Consider the following 26,639-nt stretch of genomic DNA (forward strand, 5'->3'; position numbering starts at 1 on the left):
ATATTAAACTCCAAATTCAAAATGATAATCAAGCAGATACTGGATATAATGCTTATTTTATGGTAAAAAAAAAAAAATTAAATAAATGAATAACAACTGAGGACATTTAGAAGTAATTTACTTTGAACTGAGCAGTTACAAATGCTATTAAAAAACTGGTGCGAAAAATGTATTGCATTTTAATATACTATCTACACACATTTTGTCTTTTACAATCACAATGCAGAAAGTTGACATTAACACAAGGGTGACTAGTCGTGTGAAAAAGGACAACTGCATGCATCTAACATTTTTGTTTTGACCTCTTTGATCTTTGTTGCATCTCAGCAGGAAGTGGTGGTCACTCTGTACGTGATGCGACATACAGTCTCATGGCAGGCGCTTCAGCCCGAGTGACCTAATTAGGTTTGCGATTGTGCTAATCTGATTATTTTTGTACACTGTTGTTTCTTGTTTTAATTTTTATAAGAATCAACTATCTGTTGCGAATTGCGCTGCACTGAAGGGAACTTTTAGGCCTGAGCGGTGAGAGCTTCTGCATCTTTCTTTCCTGCAAACATCACAAAGACATCATTGAGATCTCAGATGGTTTAGTCAGATCAGAGGCCCCAGTTTGCTTTGGGTTTTTGTAGAAGAGTGAAAAAGGTGAGGAAGGGGCTTTGGGTTCAGAGAAGAGCTGAAAACCACAGCGATGATTAGACTGTAACATGGTTTATCATTCAGATTGTAGAGTTTGCATTGCATGTTTCAACTACAGATGTGTATGAATTATGTTTAGTAGACTTAGCAAATGAAGTCCAATAAATTAAGCGAATGCTTCAAACAATTGTTATTGTGTATGTGCAACTTTTAACCACCTCAATAAATGTATTATTATAAATCTAGGTCAGGGTATTGTACTTGTAATTTGTGTACCAAAGTGTGGTTTGTACCAGTGGAATATGCAACCTGTGCATGACAATGATTTCTAGAGATGGATGCGTGGTGGTGTGTGCATGTGCGGTACCAGTGCAAGGTGTAGGTGGATGAGGTGCTTCTGATGGCCTGATCTTAATACTGCCTCTTCTCACATAACAAAAGCTGAGAAGAGGCAAATACTAAAGTTTAAAGAGTGCATCAAGCATATGTTAGTTGCAATACAATCATGTCGATATGTTCCAAAAAACAGCTTTGGCAACTATACTCTTAAAAATAAAAGTGCTTCAAAAGGTTCTTCACAGTGATGCCATAGAAGAACCATTTTTGGTTCCAAAAATTCAAAGGTTCTTTAAAGAACCATCTCTTTCTTACCTTTTTATAATCTGAAGAACCTTCTTTCACCACAAAGAACCTTTTGTGAAACAGAAAGATTCTTCAGATGTTAAATGTTCTTTATGGAACCATTTAGACAAAAAGGTTCTTCTATGGCATCGTGAAGAACCTTTATTTTTAAGAGTGTATGTGATCGGCTGGCGGCTGGTTTCTTGCTGGTCTAAGATGTTCTACAAGCCCCCAACCAATTTTATTCCAAAACACAGTAACCATTTTCAAGGTCAACGAGAGTAAATGAAATCCTACAAAACAGAACAGAACAAAAAGATAATAATAATAATAGTTAATAGTTAATAATATTTATAATTCGAAAACTGCGCAATTTTTCACACAAATAAAACTGGGATAGTTTTCCTCAAAAACTACTATTTATCTCAAAAACTCGCCTGAAACAGTTCAAAATACACAGAAGCCTATGATGTAAACTACTTCACTCTCTTATAGTCAGGGCGGGACTAAAAACTGAGGTCGACTCAAACGCTCTGCATATGAAAACTTTTTTCTTTTTTAATTTGTAGGTTCGTCAAGAAAAAAAAATTCTTAATCATCGATTTGATTATATCGTGTGAATTAAATCTGTAGACTTTGGTCGTTTGAATGCGTTGGATCCGCATCAGATCCTGTTCTTGTCTTTTGTCCATCGGACACTTGTCGGTTCTCGTATAACACATCATGTGGAATTCAGTTACCTTTCGGACAAAATGAGGATTATTATTATTAGTAAAGCAACGTTCTTATGTCTCTTCCTGTTGGCTATGGGTAAGTGTTTTACTGTGTCACTTCGACTTTAGTCTTTTAGGTTTAAAACAGAAAGATGATATTTATTCGCCTATTCTCCTTTAGATAGCGCTGCATCATCTATCTGCACCTTTGTTATATCACACGTTAAAGATTGTGACCAAAACCGAAGGTTAGGATTAAATGTGAAAAATCCTGTGAATTTAAAAAATATGGGATGGATTAGGCTTGCCCACCAAACAATCTACGTAATGTATTAGATGTGTTTTGACGGAAGTTGCGCTGAACTGCTGGATCATTGGGAAACTAGAAGAGCACAACATTCTTTATCCTTTTAATGTTGCGCACATACGTATCAAACTTTAACAGGATCACAAAGGGAGCACTATCTCCACGAGGGTACTTTAAACCGACACAGATTAACATAACCACGTTTAATTAACACTAAACGTAATTATAACCCAGAAATATAAATAACAGTTATTATCATTCCCAATAAGCACCCGCCCTTACACAGTCTACGTAATATTCTGCAATATAGTGGCTGTTTTTGTTTTGTAGGCCTAATTGTTTTGTTGATTTTAATTGCCAATGTATAACCGTTCAAAAATCAATAAACTTAAGAATAATTCTTATTTGGAGAACTTATTTAGACGTGGAGACTAACTACTGTAAAAACTGTAAGAAACTTTAACAGAAAAAGAAAATGAAATAGTACAAACGTGAGTGCTTTATGTTGCATTTTATGTTATTTTGTACATGTTAAATGTGTGTTTAGTGTTTCATTTCACTTTTTACTTGTTATGTTAACATCATACAATTTATTTACATACACAGGGAATAGTAAAATATAGTTTTGTTCCTGCAAATCTAACAAACATTACAGTATCACTTTAAATGATTAGTATTGCTATTACTACTAGTAAATTCTGCTTATAAATTTCTTCTTCTTTTTGTAAACGTTCATTACAATTAATTTTGCAAAAATGTTTCTGAATGTGTTTCAGGTGTGTTTGGTGCTGATACAGATGTAATGAAGTCAGTATCAGTAACTGAGGGAGATTCTGTCACTCTAAACACTGATGTTACTGAAGTACAGAGAGATGATCAGATACTGTGGATGTTTGGACCTAAAGAGACTCGTATAGCTGAACTCTATAAGCAGAGCATTGATATGTTTAGCAGTAATGAGATATTTGGAGACAGACTGCAGCTGGACTCTTTCACTGGATCTGTGACCATCAGAAACACCAGAACCACAGACTCTGGACTTTATAAACTACAGATCCGGAGCGACAGAGGAAACTCAGACAAGACATTCAATGTTACTGTCTATGGTAAGACAAATATGATTTAAAAACATAGAATGTGTATAAATGGACATGAACCTTATTATTGGACTGGTAGAGAATCATGAATAACAGCTGTAAAAATTAAGGTTTGTTCAAATTAAAATGTATTTCTCAACTACTTGTATTTTATGCTAACAAATTATAACCCATTAAAACCTTAATCTTTTTTTAAAGTAATATTTAATGTTATGTATGCTGTCGTTGTGTTTTTTTGTTTTTTTTTACTGTAAACTTATATTGATTTTTTAATTTGTAATAGGTTCTGTTTCATATCTGTCTTTCCCAAATTATACACCATGTGTTTCCTTGTGCTTTGTGGGCCTTTTCACAATCCATGGTGATAATATTGTGTAGCTCAGTTCTGATTTCCGTGTTTTGGATATTATTTTGATTATTGTTCTGTTTCATCTGCATTTGGATCCTGCTGTCCCTCATGTCTGAGTTTGCCCACAATACAACAATATGTTTATTTAATTTACATGTTTTTCAGCTCGTCTGCCTGTTCCTGTCATCACTAATAACTCTTCAGACTGTTCTTCATCATCATCAGTATCATCAGTGTGTAAATGTTCACTGCTGTGTTCAGTGGTGAATGTGGGTCATGTGACTCTCTCCTGGTTCAAAGGAAACAGTTTATTGTCCAGCATCAGTGTGTCTGATCTCAGCATCAGTCTCTCTCTTCCTCTGGAGGTGGAATATCAGGATAAAAACACTACAGCTGTGTGCTCAACAAACCCATCAGAAACCAGACTCAACATCTGGACATCAGTGAAGTCTGTCAGACATGTGCAGGTAGCGTTCATCAGTGATATGTATTTTGTAACAATGTAAAGGTATGTCCACATCAAGGTTTTTTTTTTTTACTAAGCTATAGCTTCACCAAATACCATTTATAGTTTAAATCTCACCATAAGCAGGTGGAGGTATTTCAGGTTGAGTTAAAATACTTTCAAGGTGCTAATATTTAGTACTTTTATAACTGAATTTTTTTAAAGGGTATTCTGTACCATGCATGTAAATTAAAAAAAAAAAAAAACATTTGAATTTCTTTTCTGTCTTCATATCATTTCTCTTTCATAAATATTATTTCTATTTCTTCTTTAAAGGAGAATGATAATTGTTGTTTTTCCTATTTCAATTTCAGATTGCATTTCACCAAGGCTTGTTGTTGCAGCATTAATATCTGCAGTAGTTCTGGCTGTACTAGCAATTGTGATGTGCTGTCTTTACAGGAAATACGGAAAATCAAGGCCAAAAGGCAGGTCTTATCTTAAGCTAATGCAACAAGCATATGTGCATTCATGTTTTTATGATTGCTATTAATGATTTTATTCCTTTTTTTATTATTGAATTTAGCTAATTATTTTGAACCATCTGCACATGCACCTGAAACAGTTCAGACAGACGACAGTGAGGTAGCTTATGCTGAAACAACATTTTTACCTAATGTACAAAACAAGGTATGACTCCTATGGGCATGTTCACTTTTACACCAGATGAAAATGATAAAATTATGTTTTGCTGTGTTTAAAAAAAACAACAAAGTTTAAAAGTTTGCATTTAACAATGGCAGTATACTGTTGCTGGAATAGTTCTGTAAGAGCAGCACATTAATAAGAAAACAACACTCTTGTTCCTTATGACTTTTCCAGCTTCTGGTATGAAGATTTTCAGTATGCAATTACTCTGGAATGAATAAAGCATAGCATTTTTCGGCTATAAATATCAACAATAGCATCCACTAAATACTATATACATGTGTTCTGTCTTTTCATTTTTAAAATGTGTTTCGAAGTAAGAACTGACTGCTATACATAATTATAGAAACGCTATAAAAATGAGCCTCCTGGTATTTGTCTTCTTATTTTCTGTCTGTGTTGTCCTACAGAAGCCTAATGGGACAGAAGAGACCATATACTCCACCGTCAATAAACACTGATCAGACAAGCAGCAGTCTCTCATTTCACCACAATGGCTTTGCACACCTGCATCTGTCAGCGTTTCAACACTTGACTAAGGAGAGGGAAACCTGATTTGCTCTTGATTTTCTTTGCTTTTTAACATGAAAGAAAATATTTTAAAGAACTTTGGGGTCCAAACAACATTGGGCCACATTCACTCTTATTGTATAAAATGTGTATAAAAAATATTGTATAAAAAAAAAAAAAAAGACATTTTTCAAAATATCTTCTTCATAGGCTTGGTATGAGTTGATATAAGTTGATCAGATTGTGGCAGAACCAACATGTCTAATATATAGCAAATGAAAGACGAACTTGTTTAACAATGGTGTTTTTTTTATTTATTTTTTTTGCATATCCAAATTCCCCTCTAACAAATCTACATTTTGCAAGGAGACACAGCAGAGTTAAAATGGCCATTAAAAACTACTGACTTAAACAGAGAGATTACTTCATTATTGTACAAAAGCACAGTATGTGATACATTAAGATCAGAAGCTTCATGAATGCCATGTTTATGTTCTCTCAGCTCTGATACACAAAAAAACTGGCAGTTATTCATGTCCTCAGGGTTCTTATGTAAAGCCACAAGACTCTACCCCAACCCCTGCTGTTGTTCCCGTAATTCTTACCTTTCTGTCCTGTAGCACTGCAAGTCAATACATGTCTTGTCATACACTATTGCTTTACACTCACAGGCTTTTTGACCGAGCTCTCTGCTGTCTTGTTAAACTCTTTTTTTTCTTCTTCTTCTTCTTTTTTTGTTTCCATTTTCAGTATCACCAATATTAACAGCTGGCTATTTTCGAGACGAATGTATATGAATTCCTAAATTGTGGAATGAAATTGACAATGATCCTCAAATTACATTGGTGTTTGTTTGTTTGTTTGTTGATTATTTAGGTCAGTGACTTTCAAAGTGTGGAGTAATAAAATAAAAATAAATAAAAAAAGGTAAATTATCATTTTTAGATGAACTCTTTAACGTGGTTGTGTTTGTAAGTCGGTTTAAGACGGTTTAAAGCGGCAGGTACAAAACTGAAAATCACTGTATTAGAACTTTTGTTGTACCTGCTATGGGAGCTGGACATATTGCGTTTAAGACTGCAGTCTTGCATACAGTGTAATTGATTATTTAATGAAAAAATTATTTTGGTAGACTACAAAGAAGCACGTTTGCCATATTTTATTTACATTGGGAAGTGTACATGATTTGATTGAACAATTATGAGTTACTGCCACCTGGTGTCTATAGGAGAGAATCGCGTCAGTGAGGTTGTGATGGTGGCTTTTTCTTTTTCCAATCCGTCCTTGATTTGACATAACAAACAAGAAGAGCAACAGCGGCCACGCCCACCACAGCATAAATCAGGGATGGAGTCACACTCACAAAATTGCCACAAAAGCCTGGAGAAAAAAAAAAAAAAAACACTGAGGAATCAAATTTTGTTGTTGTTGTTTTTTAACTCTTCTGCTCATTAAAATTATGTTTGAATGAAAAAAATTAAATGGATTGTTCCAACTCTGAATTTTCACATTTTGCAGGGACAGTCACAGTGCCCACTTAAACTGGCACGAAAGAACAAGCACCAGTGCCTGACAAGTGTGTGTGTGTGTGTGCGCGCATGTTTATGTGGTTTATGAGGACACAAATTTGTATAATGACATGGGTAGGCCTATGACATAGGTATTACAAGGAGAAGGTGATTTATGAGGACATTTCCATTGTCCCCATAATTCAAAAGGCTTATAAATCATACAGAATGAGTTTTTTTGAGAAAGTAAAAATGCACAAAGTTTTCTGTAAGGGGTAGGTTTAGGTGTAGGGCGATGGAAAATACAGTTTGTACAGTATAAAAACCATTACGCCTATGGAGAGTCCCCATAAACCATCGTGTGTGTGTGTGTGTGTGTTGACCAATAGAGAGCACCAGTTGCTTCATCCAGAGGCGGACAGTAGTGAAGTATTTTTACTCCGCTTTAAAAGTACTTTTCAAGTGTCTGTTGTCACGAATCTGGTTTATGAACTTCCGTTCTTTCACCACAAGAGGTCACCCGCTCACCACATGGACTCTTGCAATACACTAACTGTTGCACTTCACCTCGGACTACAGTTCCCATCATCCATTGCATTGATGACACACACACAGCTGAATGCACTGATTACACACACACAGCTGATTTCAATTAAACATGCTACATATGGACTTCCTCTTTCTCACTGCTGAGTATTGTTAGCATTATCGCTGTCTTTGTGCAGCTACACTACGGAGCCTGTTCGTCTTTGCTCATTTTCTAGTCCTAGTCTCAGTCTAGTTCCTTGCTTGGATTTCCTGTGTTTTGATTATTGCCTGTTTATTTTGGATTGCTCTATCGACTCAGTTTGCTCCTGCCTGAACCTTTGCTCATGTTTACGGATTATCTCTCTTGTTTTGCTCCCTGGATTACGTTCGCTGATCGAAGACCCATGCTTGCCCTAGGTTTACTCTTGTGTCTTGCCTATACCATACCATTTGCTATTGTTCGACCCTGCCTGTGTTTTGACCATGTTTATGAATAAAGATCTGCAGATGGATCCGAACACTTCCTCTCTTCCTTCCGTAACATCTGTACTTTATCAGTGTTTTTCTTTAGAAAACTTTACTTCACACCACTCCAAAGTATAATATTGTACATTTTACTGTTCAAATATCATTTAATACTTAGTTACATTAGAAATCTATTACTTTCTTTATTCTACTCAAGTAAAAGTCATTCTAATATTTACTTGAGTACAAGAAAGTACTACATTTTTAATGTTCTTAAGTATTAAAGGTAAAACAAACAACAACTTTTATTTATGAAATGCAGTGCAGTAAAAAGTATGACATTATGCTTTGTAATGTAGTGAAGTGAAGTAAAGTTTTCCAAAGAAAAACATTCTGATAAACTACAGGTACTTTTTTAAATTTACTTGAGTAAAGTAAAAATACTTCACTACTGGCTTCATCTTGTGATGATTGGTTGCTTGCACTATTTATGTCAATTGAAAACTCGACCAGGGTGAACCAACAAACGGGTTTTAAACTGCTTTAAAAATTAGCATAAAATTACATTATTTTTAATTTTGGGTGAATTGTTACATTAAAAGACATATCACTGATGAACGCTACCACATGTCTGACAGACTTCACTGATGTCCAGATGTTGAGTCTGGTTTCTGATGGGATTGTTGATCACACAGCTGTAGGTGTTTTTCTCCTGATATTCCACCTCCAGAGGAAGAGAGAGACTGATGCTGAGATCAGACACACTGATGCTGGACAATAAACTGTGTCCTTTGTACCAGGAGAGAGTCACGTGACTCACATTCACCACCGAACACAGCAGTGAACATTTACACACTGATGATACTGATGATGATGAAGAACAGTCTGAAGAGTTATTAGTGATGACAGGAACAGGCAGACGAGCTGAAAAACATGTAAATTAAATAAACATATTGTTGTATTGTGGGCAAACTCAGACATGAGGGACAGCAGGATCCAAATGCAGACGATGCAGAACAATAATCAAAATAATATCCAAAACATGGAAATCAGAACTGAGCTACACAATATTATCACCATCGATTAAGTTCACATTATAAAAACAGAAAGACAGCTTACATAATAAAGGCTGCATTAAATATTAGTTTAAAAAAAAGATTAATTCATTCTATATTAAGAAAGGGCAATGGGTTATAGTTTACTGGCGTAAAAAACAAGTGGTTGGGAAATACATTTCATTTTTAACAAACCTTAATTTTTAGAGTTGTTATATTCCTGATTCACGATCAGTCCAATAATAAGCTTCAAATCCATTTATACATATTCTAAAGTCATATTTGTCTTACCATAAACAGTGATATTGAATGTCTTGTCTGAGTTTCCTCTGTCGCTCCGGATCTGTAGTTTATAAAGTCCAGAGTCTGTGGTTCTGATGTTTCTGATGATCAAAGATCCAGTGAAAGAGTCCAGCTGCAGTCTGTCTCCAAATATCTCATTACTGCTAAACATATCAATGCTCTGCTTATAGAGTTCAGCTATACGAGTCTCTTTAGGTCCAAACATCCACAGTATCTGATCATCTCTCTGTACTTCAGTAACATCAGTGTTTAGAGAGACAGAATCTCCCTCAGTTACTGATACTGACTTCATTACATCTGTATCAGCACCAAACACACCTGAAACACATTCAGGACATCTTTGACTGAAATGAGAGATCTTGAAAACCTTCAAAAATGTATTATTTAGCATATTTATTGTTTAAACATTTAACACAGAGATATGGCAGGATGTGGTTTCCACCATTGGTTATTGGACCATGTCTCTATAATGATTAGATGAGTTTTATTCAGTAATTTAAAGTTAAACCTTATACAATAATATGTGTTTTGGAACATATCAGTTTAGTGGCAACCACTGATGCTCACTGACTCTTTGAAAACCTCTGAAAAGATAAAAAAATCCCACCAAACTTTTACAAAAACACATGAATCAAATAAATAAGTAGCAATAGACATCTTACCTTCAACACAAATGAAGAGCAAGATTAAACCCAGCTTGTTTGGGGGCATCTTAGAAGTGCAAGTGGTGTTACTGAGGTTTCAGTTCACAAACAGAGCATGTGGTGAAGATTCAGCCAATGACCGCTCATACTGTCATGAGGAAGTATCAGTCAGAGTTGACCAAAATGGACACATCAAATTGGTTTTTAGCATCATTATTGTTTAAATATCGTTGAATGTAGCCTACCAAAAGCTTTTATCTCCTCAGGTTACTGATGCTCTTTTTAAACATTTCTCATGTTGTAAAAATATACTTTGCAGCTTAGTCTGAGTGATTAATACATTTAAAAAATATTCCTAAATTGTGAAAGAAATAGCTACTTAATGTTCTCCACACCAAAGACTAAAAAAAGCATCAAACTTATTTTTGTTGCTAAGCACAAAAGTCTGCATGGGCATTGTGTTCACAAGATGATTCGTGAGGTTTCTAGTGCGTGCAAGGCCGAAGCACATCTGCAGCACTGCGGTTAGAGCTCTCTCAGTCACCTCCTGTCCACAGGACCCTTCTCCACTTCATGCTAACCGTGTTAGAGGTCATATAGTTTCTCCAGTAGATGGCGGACGTGAGTAAGGGATTTAAATAAACGAAAAATATGAATTGGTTCAGAACTATTCGTTCACTTTTGAGATTCATTCAACAACAGCGAGTCGTTCTCGAACGAAACACCACTAACTCCAGCCAGTGTGTTTTATCCGTTTAGCAGGACGTTATCCTCTCAAGATAGTCGTGTTCAAAGAGAATTATACACTGCAAATACTGAATAATGTAAATAATCCGGTAGGAACAAAAGGTTAGGTATGGTAAGAACAAACGTTTAGGCTGACACCTCTGTTACAGTCTCTGGTAGCCAACTTCCGTCTGATCTCTGAGGCAGAAGGGGGTGAATGTGCTAAAGTGCACGTTTCATTTACAGATGCAAGTGTAGGCTACTAGGCCTATATATTATCCAATACATCTGTTTTAATCAGATCTACCTTGATGATGTACTAAAATACAGGCTGCTCAACAACATTTGGCTTCAGAATAGTGCTACTATGCAGTTGCTAAGGTCTTCTGTATTTGGTTTTATTTATTTAATTATTTGGATATTTTTGTGTGTGTGGTTGCGAGGCTGTTCTAAATTGTTGTTGGGTTATAGGTTTATGTTTTACATACAGAAGGCCTTATTGTAACCTTTTTTTTTTTAAATCTATAGTGTGGCTAACATTACCGAATAAGAATCTGTAAGAGAATCTCATCAGCATAAGATTCTGTTGTCATGGTTGGTTTTGTTTATTAGTCACAAATACTGTACAGCAGTCTACACTGTATAACCAAGGCAGTTTCCAAGAGGATGTCAAACTACAATATATATATAACACAAATTATGTACAAAAATGTCATATTTACACATCAAAAAAAAAAAAAAACATAGTTAGCTTTTTTTTTTTTAATCTCTGTCCAGAGACATTTCCATATATGTGCTCTTATTTTCACAATATCTGATGACATTATCTATAGTCCTTAAGTTGATTAAATTCACAGCAGATTACACTCATCCCTCCAGAGATGAACATTTGGATTGATGACTGTGGTCTTCTGTGTCAGTCTGAGATGTTTGCAGACTGTAGTTTTGCTCATATTCTTCCAAGACCTTCACCACATCCTCACGGCCGAACTGCAGTGCATCATCCCGAGGAATATTTCCCCACCTGAATAAGAGATATGAGGTTAATTATCACCAGATGGATGAAGCTGAAAGTAAATGTGTAAAGAAAAGGGCTCTGTACCGGTCTTTCACAAAAGGGTTGACTTTGCAGGACTGTGTCAGAAATAGCACAACATCCATGTGACCTAAAACAGAGAAGACATAGACAGCAAATTACGTTTATTTTTAACAAATCATGTTTGGGACTGAATTCTTTTATGTTTGTAGAAAATGATTCTACCCTCTGCAGCAGCTATGTGAAGAGATGTACGAGAGTCATAGTCCTTCAGCTCCATATCCATAGATGAAAGGGCAAACCTGAGCAACAATGGAGAAAGAGGGCAGTAAGTAATTTATATTTCAGTAGCACTCATAAATTTGGAGTGATAAAGACATTGTGACGTGTATAAAATGACCTTCTCAGAGCTGAGACATCTCCACTGTGAGCTGCAAACATCAGATTCACCACTGATTTATTCTAAGAAAATAAATGATTTGGTGCATTAATTGATGGAAATAATAATCAGTCTAAAAAAGAGCTTAATGTAGGGTATTTTCGCAACTATTTTTCTAATTTTAGATTTACCCTGTCATCACCAGACTGTCTGCGAGGGTCCTGCTTCTTCACAAAGTGCCTCAGATTGTCATAATTGTGGAAGTTGAACAAAGACACCAATTCCTAATTACAGAATGTGTTACAAAATTAGTTATTTAGACTAAATTTATGATATGGAATTAAAAAGAGGGTGTGAAACCAACAGGACGATGACTGAAGCACCTCACAGAAGCGGATTCCACGGACGCTGTTCCCAACTTTGTCCACAGGGGGCGACCAACACATGACACCCATCACATTTGGCACCACCAGAAGAACTGCACCAGACACACCAGACTTAGCAGGTAATCCAACCTGACATGTATTGGTATATAAAGTCATATGGTTTGTTACTATGACAAGTGTCAGTACGACAAAATTAATAAAAATTTATTACAAGAAGCTACCAGAAAAGTCCTCAATATCATATTGTTTAGAAGTTTTCAATGCTCTCCTGTATATATAACATACACGTGCATCTCAATCAATTATAATGTCGTGGAAAAGTTCATTTATTTCAGTAATTCAACTCAAATTGTGAAACTCGTGTATTAAATAAATTCAGTGCACACAGACTGAAGTAGTTTAAGTCTTTGGTTCTTTTAATTGTGATGATTTTGACTCACATTTAACAAAAACCCACCAATTCACTATCTCAACAAATTAGAATATGGTGACATGTCAATCAGCTAATCAACTCAAAACACCTGCAAAGGTTTCCTGAGCCTTCAAAATGGTCCCTCAGTTTGGTTCACTAGGCTACACAATCATGGGGAAGACTGCTGATCTGACAGTTGTCCAGAAGACAATCATTGACACCCTTCACAAGGAGGGTAAGCCACAAACATTCATTGCCAAAGAAGCTGGCTGTTCACAGAGTGCTGTATCCAAGCATGTTAACAGAAAGTTGAGTGGAAGGAAAAGTGTGGAAGAAAAGATGCACAACCAACCAAGAGAACCGCAGCCTTATGAGGATGAGCCTATGTCAAGCAAAATCGATTCAAGAATTTGGGTGAACTTCACAAGGAATGGACTGAGGCTGGGGTCAAGGCATCAAGAGCCACCACACACAGACGTGTCGAGGAATTTGGCTACAGTTGTCGTATTCCTCTTGTTAAGCCACTCCTGAACCACAGACAACGTCAGAGGCGTCTTACCTGGGCTAAGGAGAAGAAGAACTGGACTGCTGCCCAGTGGTCCAAAGTCCTCTTTTCAGATGAGAGCAAGTTTTGTATTTCATTTGGAAACCAAGGTCCTAGAGTCTGGAGGAAGGGTGGAGAAGCTCATAGCCCAAGTTGCTTGAAGTCCAGTGTTAAGTTTCCACAGTCTGTGATGATTTGGGGTGCAATGTCATCTGCTGGTGTTGGTCTATTGTGTTTTTTGAAAACCAAAGTCACTGCACCCGTTCACTAAGAAATTTTGGAGCACTTCATGCTTCCTTCTGCTGACCAGCTTTTTAAAGATGCTGATTTCATTTTCCAGCAGAATTTGGCACCTGCCCACACTGCCAAAAGCACCAAAAGTTGGTTAAATGACCATGGTGTTGGTGTGCTTGACTGGCCAGCAAACTCACCAGACTCTCTATGGGGTATTGTCAAGAAGAGAATGAAAAACAAAAGACCAAAAAATGCAGATGAGCTGAAGGCCACTGTCAAAGAAACCTGGGCTTCCATACCACCTCAGCAGTGCCACAAACTGATCACCTCCATGCCACGCCGAATTGAGGCAGCAATTAAAGCAAAAGGAGCCCCTACCAAGTATTGAGTACATATACAGTAAATGAACATACTTTTCAGAAGGCCAACAATTCACTAAAAATGTTTTTTTTATTGGTCTTATGAAGTATTCTAATTTGTTGAGATAGTGAATTGGTGGGTTTTTGTTAAATGTGAGCCTAAATCATCACAATTAAAAGAACCAAAGACTTAAACTACTTCAGTCTGTGTGCATTGAATTTATTTAATACACGAGTTTCACAATTTGAGTTGAATTACTGAAATAAATGAACTTTTCCACAACATTCTAATTTATTGAGATGCACCTGTATATGTTTGACCTCAAAAGGCTGAACACTTAAATTTACATTTAAATATGTAACGTTTTTAACAAGTAACTTTAAATAAGCACTTTTTAATAAAAATATTTAAAAAACATTGACTAGATTTAAAGTTCTATAATAACTAGAGGTTGCGCAAAATCTTAACAGATTGCACTCTTAAATTTACTTTTACTAAACAATTTTTTATAAAAATTATTTTAAAAATAAGTTATATAATTCGCACATGACTAGAGTGGAAACAATCCTTCTACTCACGTGGAAAGCAAACTGTCCCGAGTAGTCGTACATCCCACAGGAGTGCATGAGACTCAATGTGTTTCGTACGGCTTCTGTGCTCAGAACTCTCTCTCCTGTGATTGGACAGATGCCTCCGTTAGCCAATGTGGCGGCCATTACACTGCCAGACTCGCACGTGACCTCTATGGCGCACAACTATGAGGGACAGAAGGGAAATTCTGATAGGATTGCCAGAAGTACTTAACGTTTGTTTTAACAGCGAAAAGTGTCAACCTACCTGGAAATAAAAGTCCAGTGCATCGATCATATCCGCCCCTACAGGAAAACACTGTAAAGAAGGGCATCACAGTTGCGTTTGCAGACAATCAACATCTTGCTAGTTTGCTAAAGATGATGAAGTACAAACCTTCTTCTCTTTTAGGTAGTATCCTATTGCATAGTTTCTGTCTCCTGTCTCCTTCTCAGACTGGAACCTGGTGAAACGAAAATTAAACTTAAGTCAAAAGCAATGATATTGGGTGCAAAACAAGTCTAAAATGACAATTTGAAAGACATACGTTGCATTGCTGAAACCCACATACTCCCTGCCTGCCATTTTCTTCACAAACTCCATCACCTGTGAAAGAGACCCAATAAAATTATACTTATTTGTGACCCTGGACCACAAAACCAGTCTTAAGTAGCACAGGCATATTTGTAGCAATAGCCAAAAATACATTGTATGGGTCAAGATTATCAATTTTTCTTTTATGCCAAAAATCATTAGGATATTAAGTAAAGATCATGTTCCATGAAAATGTTTTGTAAATTTCCTACTGTAAATGTATCAAAACTTAATTTTTGATTAGTAATATGCATTGCTAAGAACTTAATTTGGACAACTTTAAAGGCGATTTTCTCAATATTTTGATTATTTTGCACTCTCAGATTCCAGATTTTTAAATAGTTGTATCTCAGCCAAATATTGTCCGATCCTAACAAACCATACATCAATGGAAAGCTTATTTATACTCAATTTAAAAACATTGATCCTTATGACTGGTTTTGTGGTACAGGTTCACATTTTTGTAGCAGTAACAGTAAAGAGTTTGAAATCACATTTGGTCCAGTTTTGGAATAACGGCAATATACACACCCAAAAAAACATATATTTTCATGGAATAATAACTTTGGTAAATAACTAATTACAGTCTTTTGCTAAAACAAAAATACTCCTAGACTTTTATAATATATCTGAAATGCAGTATGTACTACTTTTTATTTTAAATGGCAATATCCAACAGGTTATAACTTACATAGTCAAACTTCTCGGCCTTATTGACACCTGGCTGTAGAGAACGAGAAAAACAACAGTAAAATTTACCAATGCATGATTTTTGTGTATTCTAGCTTGTACTGAAGAAATCAGGGAACCTAGAATGCACAAGCCACATACATCTTGTGTAAAGGGCACTTTTAATAGACTGGATTTAGTCCAGACCAGTAATACTCCTACTCATAGCTTCACAAGGTCAGTCTGCTGCACGTGTAGCAGACGCGCTGGGTCTGTCAACACAGAGCTGAATTCTGGGTCAAAGGTTTGTTAGATTAAATGAATTCTTGGCCTGGTCCGCATGTCAATACATGTGCGTATATCAGTGTTTGTTTGGGAGTCGTGCAGAATTGATTAACAGACAAGCAAATACTGTTAACATAATTGAAACCGATTAATTCACCAGAAAATATTTTATATACAATTTGCCAAAAAATATTAGTATTTTTTTTTTATTATTTGTTTACCTTGATAAGTGAACTGATGACAATTGCTCCAGCATTGACCATGGGATTGTGAGGTTTATCTAAGAACAGAAAACCAGTCAGCTCAATGAATTGTTCTTTTTTGTCATTATGGATTTTTAAATATATTATAACTAGTGCTGTCAAATGATTAATCATGATTAATCGCATCCAAAATAAAAGTTTTTTATTGCATAATATATGTGTGTTCTGTGCATATTTATTATGTATATATAAATACACACACATACAGTATATATTTTGAAAATATTTACATGTATGTACATGTCTATATTTATATTCATATAATTTAAATTAAAACTAAATATTTTTAATATATAAAATAAAATTTTTCTGAAATTTATACATGCATGTGTGTGTATTTATATATACATAATAAATATACACACTACACATGCATATATTATGTAATCAAAAACTTTTATTTTGGATGCAATTAATCGCGATTAATCGTTTGCCAGCACTAATTATAACAATTAATTTATTTTTATCATTTCTTTCTGAGATTTTTCTTAGTTAATCAAAGTTCTGTCTAGCAAAAACAAATAAAATATTCTAGATAACTCATTTGATAATGCTAATCTATGACATTTTCCCACCCACTTTCTTCATCTAGGGAGAGTTTGTTGAATTTGAATCCGCTGGGCTCCTTCCCGACGTAGTGGTGAATGCGCTCCGTGCCGTGCTCGTGTACCGCGATGGCATATTCCAGCGGCTTCACACACGACTGCAAGCAGAACGGGACCTTTGTGTCTCCCACTGAGTGCCTGAAATCAAAGAGCAGATTTAAAAACCATCACTTCGTATTTTAGAAAAGTTGGGGTCAAATTTATATATTCACCTTTGTCCATCCACTGTGCAGAGAGAGACACCCCAAAGATCAGGACTAAACTTGGTCAGATGGGGAATGTATTTTGCAACCTAAAAAAAGATTATAAGATTATATAGATAGCTATACAAATAAGTGAGGAAAATGGATTAAAATCATCCCTACCTGTCCATCATGTTGCAGTTTTGATGTGTAGTAAATATCATTGATGACACCCACAAACGCCTCAAATTCTGGAATGATAAACTTCCTTCTGAAAGCAAGACTCAGCAGGACTATGTTGCCACCCACACACCTGTCACGATATTAGAAATTTTTCGCAATTAGTAAACTAACAAATATTCCTCTTCTGCGGGACGTTTGCAAATCTGTATTTGTCTGGCCTCACAGAATACTCACTTTCGAAACAGCTCACGGTCCATCATGACTTCACCGCCTGATTCCTGGACAGCTTTGCGAATCTTTTCCATGCACTCGCGCAATCTGGGGTCAGAGGTCAGAAGGCCGGTGCTTTTTACTGCCTGTAAGATGGGAAAAATACTGTTCTGGCTTTTCTCAATCATTCAGTTTACTTTATGTAATGCCACTGTGCAATGCATTTGTTGCGCAAACATTAAACACTAATGTATATGTAAATGTAACCAAAACAAGACTATGAATAAACAATAATCAAACATAAACAAAACAAAAAAATCTAGCTGCTGGCAAACTAAGATTTTTATCTAATTAAAAAAATTAATCTCATTTATATTACTGTTTATTGACTATCCTTATAAATTATTACATAACTGATGACACAAACCAGTTCCACAAAGTCTGGATAAACATTTGTGTGTTTTGGCCCAGACTTCTCGTGAACCCAAAGGTAGGGGGTTGATAGTAACTGAGCCCATAACACGCAACTGAGTAAATGTAGCAGCTGTTGCCCATATACAGTGATATTGTACATTTAGCAGACTTGGAAAACTCCCAGTGCAAAGATTTTCAAATCTAGTTAAAACTTGTGTGTAGCCTATATGATTATGTGTGTATAGCCTATGTAAATAAAAACTCACAGCAATGAAATGAGACACAGGAACTTTCTCTGCTCCTTCAGTTATAGTGTAGAAAAGCATGTCCTCTAGTCCAGAGAACAGATCTTTATTGGTCACGTGTCTGCTTTAATATAACAAAATTACACATGCTAACACCAAACATATTGTATTTCAGGTATTTCAGTTTATTGGCATTTTTATCATTTTTTTATTATGCATTACTATTTTTATACTACTTTATTTATTATACACGTGACTCACTTTTTAGATATAGGTAGATCCGCCGATGCAGGAGCGATCAATTCTTGATTCGCGTGAATCCGCGAAGATAAACTGAACGACCTCCTCGCCGTATTCTGACACGTTGAGCTGCTCGTTGCGATGTCTTTCGCCAGTAAACCAATAACTCCGACATTAGTCAGTCGTAGGATCCTGAAAGAGATCATTTTCCAGAATCTCACAAGACAAAATCTAAAGTTTGAAGCGTTAAAACGGGAATTGTGTCGCAAATAAAGGTCTCCGGTGTCTCGCGCGTCTGGTTTGTTTTGAGGCGCGTAGACAGGTGCGCGAGGAATCCGGTCAGCGCCAGAGGCACTTTACCAACACTGAGCTCAAGTTCACTGTCACAGATTACTGGATAACTTTCACTGTTGAAACATCGAGGGGAGAAGTGACTTCAAGTCATGTCATGTTAAGTCAGCTGAAATGTTTATAAGCTTAGATTCATGTGACAACTCTTCCATTCAAACAATCTGAGGTTAAAAAAACAGAAGCGTGACTTTAACTCGTCTTCTGACAACTTTACCCTAGTGGAAAAAAAGATACCAAGGCATTGAATAATATAAATGTACAAAATATGAAGTAATTTTACAAATTTAATGTTTATTTATATTGTAAAAGGCCTACAGTCAGAACATAGCTTATTGGTGATAAGGTCAGGGAAAACAGTTTAATAATCCTTCATCATGGGACAGATTGTTTAATGAATAAATCATATTTACTAAGTGTTGTTAAATTTTAAGTAAATTGTCTCAACCTACCAGGAAGATCATGACTTTCAAAGAAACTGAAAAAACAACAAAAACGAAGAGCAAAAATGGCGAGTTTACTTTCTGGGAAGAGATTGGTGCACAGAAAATATTCTTAGAACATTTATTGAATTATTTTTATACAGTTATATGAATTCCTTTTACCTGCAAAACAGTAGCCTAACTGACAGTTTCATACAAATATAATGCCAATAGTCAAAGTTGGTGGCACTCTAGCAACCCATCTACATTAGATAACCAACAGGCACAAACTGGTGATGCATTTTCAAGGCACTTTATAACTACTTTGTATAATGGTTCATAAATATACAAAATTACTGATAGTGTCCAGTTACCAGATAACTTTGCATCATAAATACACTATTCAATTTACAGACACATAGTGTTTGTAAACTCTAGTTGCTTAGTAAGACCCCAAAACAGAGCGTCATCCAGTGTATCGTAAGTGGGAAATGAAAGGTAAGAGTTAAACATATCTGGCCTAAAATTACTTGCAAATTTAGACACTTTTTGCAGGCTTTGGCAACACCAGTTTCAGCGCAATATCTACAAAGCAAGCGGGCATATAAGACAAGGGAATCCACAAGAGCTTGGCATCCCAGCCTGCGCTGTAGCGTGTTCTTGGGTGGACGGCCAGCAGGGCGTGTTCCATGCAGTTGGTCACTTTACTGAGGTCAGAGTCACATATGGTGTTCATGATCAGCCTCTGGATCTTGATGTCTGGAAAGACAAAGAGTGTCTAAATGGACTACATTCTTAAAAGATTTTTGAGTGTTCCACAAAGAACCTTTAAGATCCATGGAACCTTTTCAATGCACAAAAGGTTCTTTAAAGTGGAAAAAGTTTCTTTAGATTATTAAATGTTCGTCACACTGTGGTTCTTTTAGGAACTGTTCACTAAAAAGTTATTTTATTGCGTGATGGAGCAATTATTTTTAAGATGTTTGGAGAAATGGAGAAAATGTTAGTTGTTGGTTTAAATAACATACATTTATCCAAGTATTTGTCTCCATAACTCTCTTTCACTTCAGGGGTCAGCTGGTTCCAGAGGCGATGAAGTTCCCTCTCAATGGGGTCCAAGCTGGTCACCTGCGTCTTGAAGAAACCAGGTTCAATGATGCACACATTGACCCCAAAATTCTGGATGTCCCTCCTGAAATTACATCATGAGGTTTTCAATAACGACTGAATGCAGAGGTGGTTTCAACGGTCCAAACTGACACTTACAGCCACATAAAAAACATTGTTTTCATTGTAGTGTAATACCTGAGACAATCAGAGAAGCTCTCCACTGCGAACTTTGAGATGCAATACCCTCCGCCATTAGCTGCCACTCTTCCCAGCACTGATGCAACATTCACCACTCGTCCACGGGCTTTTTTGACGAGAGGGAAGAAGTTCATGGTCATCTCGATCACGCCAGTCATGTTGACTTTGAGCGTGCTTTCGAAGTCCTCGATTTTCATCCACTCTGATGGGCCCATGGGAAGGGAGCGTCCGGCGTTGTTCACAAGACCCCAAAGTCCTAGAAAGTTGGAAACAAAGATGTCACGCATGTTTCAAAAACTAATTTCGACGTCTCACCTGAAACACACCTTTATCTCCAACTTCTTTTTTGGTCCATTCCAAAGCCTTCTGAATGCTGGCCGTGCTGGTCACATCCAAGATGCAGGTCTTCAGGAAAGGTCCTGTCGCCCTCTTCAGATCATCTGCGCCCTTTTCCGTAAGACACCCGGCTAGGACTCGGAAACCACGTTTGTCCAGGCATTTGCACAGTAGGTGTCCAAACCCAGAGTCGCAACCGGTCACAAAAACATGCTTCTCCGAGACCTTGGTGATCTCCAGGTTGTCCCGGTAGAACCACACCAGAACCCACAGCAGCACGAATGCACCCAAGACGTATGTGCATGTACAGTTGTTACTGTAAGCACAAAGGCATACAAAATGTACATATTTATGAGTTTTCTTGGTTTATTTGGTTGTTTTCCTGTAGCTCAAATAGTAGAGCATGGCGCTATCAACGCCAATATCATAAGTTCGATTCCCAGGGAAAACAAGAGCTGATAAAATGTAAAGACTGTAACTTGAATGCATTGTAAGTCGCTTTGGATAAAAGCGCCTGCTAAATGCATAAATGTAAATATTTTGATAGTATTTTAATCAGACACGTTCTTACCTCAAGTACTCGTACATCGTTTCTGCCTCCAGAGTGCTTCTGCGAAGATGTTTTGTAAACAATTTCTTTTTGGTAGAACGCCAATGACACAAAAGAAAGAAAAAACACAACAATGCAGATTTAATTATGAAGCGTCAGATAGCAATTCCTTAAATCACCACAGGGGGCACCATAACCCAACAAACACCAGTTCAAAAAGGTATTGTGAATGTAGATAAAACCTATAGAAACTTATTTAAAAATTCTAATCATGTATTCTACGTGTTTCTAAAATGTTCTAACTATTTTATAACTATAAACTGTGGCTAATTTGTTTGTAGAATTTCTTTAATTAAAATTAATGTTTAAATTACACACCCTTAGCTATCATTTCTTGATGTGGTTGTGTCTATAGTGCGTAAAACTATCATTAAACAAATATAAAAATCTGGTAAATAGCCAGAAATAGTAAGACTTGTGTTAAAATGACGTAACATGGTATTTGGTGGCTTATTGAACATTATTGACCCATGTGCACAGCTCTTCTTTGGTTTTAGATTATGTAGTCACAGGGCGCTAACATACGTAACGCTGTCGTTTTTTCAGAGCACATGAGAAATCTTGAGCTAAGGCTCTTATGAAACAAAGGGAGACTTTAGTATCAGCGTAAAGGTTTAGAGAATGCTGTAAAATTGAAAATCCAGCGCCACAGAAACACTATAAGCTTCTCAAAACTCAAAACCTATTAGCTGCAGGGACTAATTAGCAAAGAGAAAAGTGGAGGATTCATCTCTGTGTTACCACATAACGAATCAGACAAAACCAACCATTTAAGCTCCTGTATGCATATTATGCTTTGAGGAATGTATACTAATTATCAAACAAACAGCGCTTTTATCTAAGAATTATTTATGTGCCTTCCGATAATTACTGCATAAAAGCATAAACATACAATATTTCAAAATTATTTTTTCAGATGATATGACTTAAAATTGCTAAAGAATCTTAATTATTATTAACTGAAACTTCAAATCCAATCATACCACAGTCCAAAAAAATAAGAAAACGTTACTTAACTGAAGTCCCTTATCAACATAATTTATTACACACATCAAATAAATTACTATTTTTAACAAAAAACATAGGATATTAAATTATTACTCCAATTGATGAATAATTCAAAATGAATAAACTGTACGTTCGCAAGTAAAAGTATTTAGTAAAACATTTAAAGCCAATTAATTCCCCTTTTATATAAATAAATACATATTTAAATAAATGTCAATTCACATTGTTTACTGAGGATAAACATAAAAAAATTCTGCTATCAGTTAACGTAGTCAATTATCAGACTTACTTTTCCCTTCTTGGCTCTGGAGCTGGAGGTCCTGAGCGCGTTTGGTGAGTGATCTGAAGTGGGTCTACGTCTCAGATTTATCCTTAAAGCTGATCCTCTCAGACAGGGCCGCAATTTCTAATCTCCAATCTCACTGTATTGCTGTTTGGCCATTTTTTTGTGCACTTGTGTAAGCGTGCTCCACAAATAGCTGGGCTGGGAGGAACTTTTAAGGAGAATCATGCCAATTCGCTTTATTTTTAGGCTGATTGAATAAAATTTTTGGGAGGTTGACAGGAAACTTCAAGCAATGACGGGAGCGTCCAGTGATGCGACATTGTGACATTTTTGTCGACAGCAGCTTTCAACAATTTCTATTTTTGTTCAAATGATTGTGTGTGACGGTTTTATGACCTCGTAAAAATGGAGCGACTACATGGATATTAGTAATTATAAAATAAATTGAAATTAGAATACAAGTATATACAAGTCCAATATATACATTATATATAAGAAATATTTAGTATTTTTATAAAAATATATAAAAAATTATTCATCTCATATGAGCTAGCCACTAGTTTTTTTTCCAGTATTTTCAACCATTTTTTATTAATTTTAGTTAACGTTTTCATAATTTCATTCATATTCATATTTTATTTTTATTTCAAATAAGGAAAATGTTTTTTCTTAAGTTTTAGTTTGTATAACCCTGTTTAATTTTATTGTTTTAGTTTTATAACTCTGTTATATATATATATATATACTATATGTTTGTGGATCTTGAGTTTTAAAACTTCATATGCCTAAAAATCATGGTGAAAATGGTCTTGAAGAGCTGAAACAATTGGAAAATCGAGCTAAAAATTATATTTTAAGCAGTCCCATCAGGCAAATATTTGAAACCTGGCATGTTGTGGACTTAAAACCACAACATTCTGCTCTTACTTTTCACTTTATCTTAGTTTTACGTTTTACTCTTTCTCCTATGTTAATCCTGAGGCTGAAAGACCTTGTTGTAAATGTGGATTATGTAGCGTCACAGTGTGTGCTCGGCTTAACGTGGGTTAAGTAAAAATTAACAAACTGTGAAATCCCACAAAAACGTATAAAATCTATTTTAGCTCACTGTTACATCTATAAAAGCTGAAAAGGGACAGGGAAAATTTGTAATCCTGGTACTATACGTTCATTACTGAGGCTAAATGGAAAACACTTGCCCAATGTTGGTCAAAACAGTTTGTATGAAGTTCGAAGCAGGACACCGAATCTTTGCAGGTGTACAAGGGAACTTTTTTGGGGTAAAATGTTATAAAGTATACCAACGCAGCAGTTATAGCGCAACATATATTTTTTATTATGCAAGCATATTATGTAAAACTAAATAAAAATGAACCGAATCAGAAACAAACAGATGTTCCAGCAATCCTTTACTGGAATAAACAAGACACAAATGTCTCAAATAACAGTGTCCAAGTTTCACCAATAACTGGAGGAAAAGCCTCAGCGTTTCTGTCCATTTTGGAGCATCATGAAGACGCGGACTGAACCGGGCCTTTGTGCACATACTCCAGAGCGGTCGAGATCGTCCGCATGTCCATCTCGATACTTCGCGCCCAGTTCTCCACGTCTCCGATTTCCTATAAAGAATAATCTGCTATTAAATCTGCACAGTTCTCTAAATTTGCCATCATTTCAATCCCACATGAATCGATATGTAAAGGAAAGCCTGTGTACTTTTAATGCCTGGTTGAAGTTCTCCACCATGTTGATCCACTGAGCTGTCTGCTTGGCAAACTGACTGGCCTGAACCTGCAGCGTCTTCACCTCATGGTCCAGCTTGCGCTGGTTGACATACGCCTGCGCCACCCTGAGCAGAAACACTTATACATTACAATGTCTTAAAGGAATAGTACCCCAAAAATTAGAATTTATTAAAGATGTACTCACCCTCAGGCCATCCAAGATGTGAATAAGTTTGTTTCTTTATCAGAACAGATTTGGAGTAATGTAGCATGTACATCACTTGCTCACCAATGGATCCTCTGCAGTGAATGGGTGCCGTCAGAATGAGAGTCCAAACAGCTGATCAAAACATCACAATAACCCACACCACTCCAGTCCATCAATTAATGTCTATTCAAGCAAAAAGTTGTGTGTTTGTAAGAAACAAATCCATCGTTTAGACATTTCAAACCATCACTTCTGGCCAAAATATGAATCCATAATCTATAATAATGTTTCCTCCGGTGAAAAAGCTCCTCTCACATCAAAATCCACCGAAATATATGTTTAGAACTGTTCTGGACTGTAAACGGTGCTTGATCTGTGCATATTTCTCGCCTGATTCAGACGAGACTACTTTTTCACTGGAGAAAACAATATTATGAGGACTCATATTTTTTTTTAAAGATAAACATGTGTTGATGGATTTGTTTCTCGCAAACACACAGCTTTTCGCTTCACAAGATGGTTATTGATGGACTGGAGTGGTGTGGATTAGTTTTTTTTTATCAGCTGTTTGGACTCTCATTCTGACGGCACCCATTCACTGCAGAAGATCCATTGGTGAGCAAGTGATGCAATGCTCAATTTCTCCAAACCTGTTCAGATGAAGAAACAAACTCATCTACATTTTGGATGGTCTGAGGGCGAGTAAACATTCAGCAAATTTTCATTTTTGGGTAAACTATTACGTTTTTATTCCAGTGCCGTATGCATAAATTTGTCTGTTGCAAGAAAAATGTTCCGTTGCATCCAACCATGCAACTCTAAGCTGCTTTCACAGAATTTCATCATAACGTCCACACAAAGACTGGGATTATGACCACAGTGATCACATGAACTGACCGTATAATCCTGCACACCTTTACAAACATATAAAATGTATCCGACTCACCCTACATTGAGATGATCCACCAGGGCTTCTGTTAAACATGTGGCAGCTGTTATGGCCTCTCGTCTTCGTCTTTCTGTGCCGTATAGAAGCATTTTATCAAGCATTAACAAGAATAAGCAATTATTTCATATCACTTGATTTGTATTGACAAAACACTTTATTCTGAGGTTGATAAAATTTGTTTTAGGTGGTTGACAGGAAATTTCAATTAATGATATATATATATATATATATATATATATATAACAAAAGTGTATAATATATAAAAATTATTACATTATTAATTTATTCATAACATATAAGAATTTATTCGTTTTTTTATTCTTACATTTACACATAAAATACAAGCAATGTAAACAGGAAATTACAGAAAACAGGATTTGTGACTCAAATGCAAATGAATAACGAATTTTATTACTTATAACAATGCATCAACTCTATCTTTTCTTAAATGCAATGCTTTAACAGACAAATATGAAGATGCGTCTTTATCTTTACATTTAATATTATATCAAAGGCCTGGCACAGCTAGTTAATAGAGATTTACAGAAACACATACCTTGCAACTCTTTCCTTTCGTTCTGTTTCGCTTGGTGCTCTTTTAATAAACGGGAGAGCATTTTGACCGTTTATTGTAATGGAAAATAAAATATGTTCATTTGATAAAGTCAATTTTCTCTAAACGTTTTGACAATCCCTGGACTCACATGACAAGCATCTCGAAAACATACGGAAAGCGCAGAGGGACAAACGTATAATATATTTTTAAACGTCGTTTCAAAATAAAAGTTAAACTATTAAAAATATATATTTTATATCACAGAGCGATAACAACTGACTGACTGAATGATAACTATCTTATTCACAAAAAGTGTACATAGCTGAAATGTATTTTTGTGTTTTGTGTGTAATTAACTTGTCTTTTCGTAGGCACAAACAGCCTATTTTTATGGGAGTACAACAAAAATGATTGTTTTTAACGTTTAATGTGTTTATTTTGTGTGTGTCTGTTTA

At 35.9% G+C, this 26,639-nt stretch overlaps 4 protein-coding genes and 1 pseudogene across 5 annotated transcripts; 1 reads left to right on the forward strand and 4 right to left on the reverse strand.

Moving 5' to 3' along the window:
* Nucleotides 1-1,760: 1,760 nt before the first annotated feature.
* LOC131529909 (uncharacterized) lies at nucleotides 1,761-6,339 on the forward strand (annotated as a pseudogene).
* Nucleotides 6,340-6,471: 132 nt separating this feature from the next.
* LOC131529914 (SLAM family member 5-like) lies at nucleotides 6,472-11,057 on the reverse strand. The gene is made up of 5 exons (XM_058759917.1): nucleotides 10,138-11,057; nucleotides 9,911-10,040; nucleotides 9,237-9,566; nucleotides 8,515-8,814; nucleotides 6,472-6,769 (listed from the first exon to the last, which is right to left on the reverse strand). The coding sequence occupies exons 2-5, from the start codon at nucleotides 9,957-9,959 to the stop codon at nucleotides 6,630-6,632; spliced, it is 819 nt and encodes a 272-aa protein (XP_058615900.1). The 5' UTR covers nucleotides 9,960-10,040; nucleotides 10,138-11,057; the 3' UTR covers nucleotides 6,472-6,629.
* Nucleotides 11,058-11,194: 137 nt separating this feature from the next.
* On the reverse strand, nucleotides 11,195-18,827 carry gls2b (glutaminase 2b (liver, mitochondrial)). Of its 2 annotated transcripts, none has more exons than XM_058759904.1 (18): nucleotides 18,451-18,827; nucleotides 18,211-18,310; nucleotides 17,555-17,676; nucleotides 17,321-17,450; nucleotides 17,168-17,247; nucleotides 16,930-17,093; nucleotides 16,309-16,367; nucleotides 15,825-15,857; nucleotides 15,087-15,145; nucleotides 14,936-15,002; nucleotides 14,807-14,857; nucleotides 14,548-14,724; nucleotides 12,417-12,548; nucleotides 12,225-12,317; nucleotides 12,055-12,116; nucleotides 11,880-11,956; nucleotides 11,721-11,784; nucleotides 11,195-11,642 (listed from the first exon to the last, which is right to left on the reverse strand). In XM_058759904.1, exons 1-18 carry the CDS (start codon nucleotides 18,633-18,635, stop codon nucleotides 11,486-11,488), a joined length of 1,812 nt encoding a protein of 603 aa, XP_058615887.1. In that variant the 5' UTR covers nucleotides 18,636-18,827; the 3' UTR covers nucleotides 11,195-11,485. The 2 variants fall into 2 exon arrangements, with proteins under 2 accessions (XP_058615887.1, XP_058615885.1); XM_058759902.1 differs by having other exon boundaries at nucleotides 18,211-18,313.
* A 910-nt stretch (nucleotides 18,828-19,737) lies between these two features.
* Nucleotides 19,738-21,587, reverse strand: rdh5 (retinol dehydrogenase 5 (11-cis/9-cis)). Its single transcript, XM_058761550.1, has 5 exons — nucleotides 21,573-21,587; nucleotides 20,834-21,203; nucleotides 20,505-20,763; nucleotides 20,228-20,391; nucleotides 19,738-19,958 (listed from the first exon to the last, which is right to left on the reverse strand). Exons 1-5 carry the CDS (start codon nucleotides 21,585-21,587, stop codon nucleotides 19,738-19,740), a joined length of 1,029 nt encoding a protein of 342 aa, XP_058617533.1.
* Nucleotides 21,588-24,065: 2,478 nt separating this feature from the next.
* Nucleotides 24,066-26,373, reverse strand: bloc1s1 (biogenesis of lysosomal organelles complex-1, subunit 1). Its single transcript, XM_058759927.1, has 4 exons — nucleotides 26,185-26,373; nucleotides 25,626-25,698; nucleotides 24,464-24,596; nucleotides 24,066-24,366 (listed from the first exon to the last, which is right to left on the reverse strand). The coding sequence occupies exons 1-4, from the start codon at nucleotides 26,243-26,245 to the stop codon at nucleotides 24,256-24,258; spliced, it is 378 nt and encodes a 125-aa protein (XP_058615910.1). The 5' UTR covers nucleotides 26,246-26,373; the 3' UTR covers nucleotides 24,066-24,255.
* Nucleotides 26,374-26,639: the final 266 nt, after the last annotated feature.

Source organism: Onychostoma macrolepis, chromosome 22 (genome assembly GCF_012432095.1).
Source record: "Onychostoma macrolepis isolate SWU-2019 chromosome 22, ASM1243209v1, whole genome shotgun sequence".
Taxonomy (NCBI): Eukaryota; Metazoa; Chordata; class Actinopteri; order Cypriniformes; family Cyprinidae; genus Onychostoma; species Onychostoma macrolepis.

Bases quoted from the DNA above. Each gene is read 5' to 3' on its own strand.
- LOC131529914 (XM_058759917.1), bottom strand. From the start codon at position 9,959: ATGCCCCCAAACAAGCTGGGTTTAATCTTGCTCTTCATTTGTGTTGAA. The intron at 8,815-9,236 runs GTAAGACAAATA...CATGTTTTTCAG, and splicing joins ATTCAATATCACTGTTTATG to CTCGTCTGCCTGTTCCTGTC. The intron at 6,770-8,514 runs GTAGCGTTCATC...TTTTTTCTCCAG, and splicing joins TGAAGTCTGTCAGACATGTG to GCTTTTGTGGCAATTTTGTG.
- gls2b (XM_058759902.1), bottom strand. From the start codon at position 18,635: ATGATCTCTTTCAGGATCCTACGACTGACTAATGTCGGAGTTATTGGT. The intron at 17,677-18,210 runs GTGAGTTTTTAT...CCCATCTTACAG, and splicing joins CTGTGTCTCATTTCATTGCT to GCAGTAAAAAGCACCGGCCT. The intron at 11,957-12,054 runs GTCATTTTATAC...ATTGTTGCTCAG, and splicing joins GATGTCTCAGCTCTGAGAAG to GTTTGCCCTTTCATCTATGG.
- rdh5 (XM_058761550.1), bottom strand. The intron at 20,764-20,833 runs GTGTGTTTCAGG...CCAACTTTCTAG, and splicing joins AAAAGAAGTTGGAGATAAAG to GACTTTGGGGTCTTGTGAAC. The intron at 19,959-20,227 runs GTATGTTATTTA...TTGTCTTTCCAG, and splicing joins AGACAAATACTTGGATAAAT to ACATCAAGATCCAGAGGCTG.
- bloc1s1 (XM_058759927.1), bottom strand. From the start codon at position 26,245: ATGCTCTCCCGTTTATTAAAAGAGCACCAAGCGAAACAGAACGAAAGG. The intron at 25,699-26,184 runs GTATGTGTTTCT...TATACGGCACAG, and splicing joins CGAAAGGAAAGAGTTGCAAG to AAAGACGAAGACGAGAGGCC. The intron at 24,367-24,463 runs GTACACAGGCTT...TATTCTTTATAG, and splicing joins ACTTCAACCAGGCATTAAAA to GAAATCGGAGACGTGGAGAA.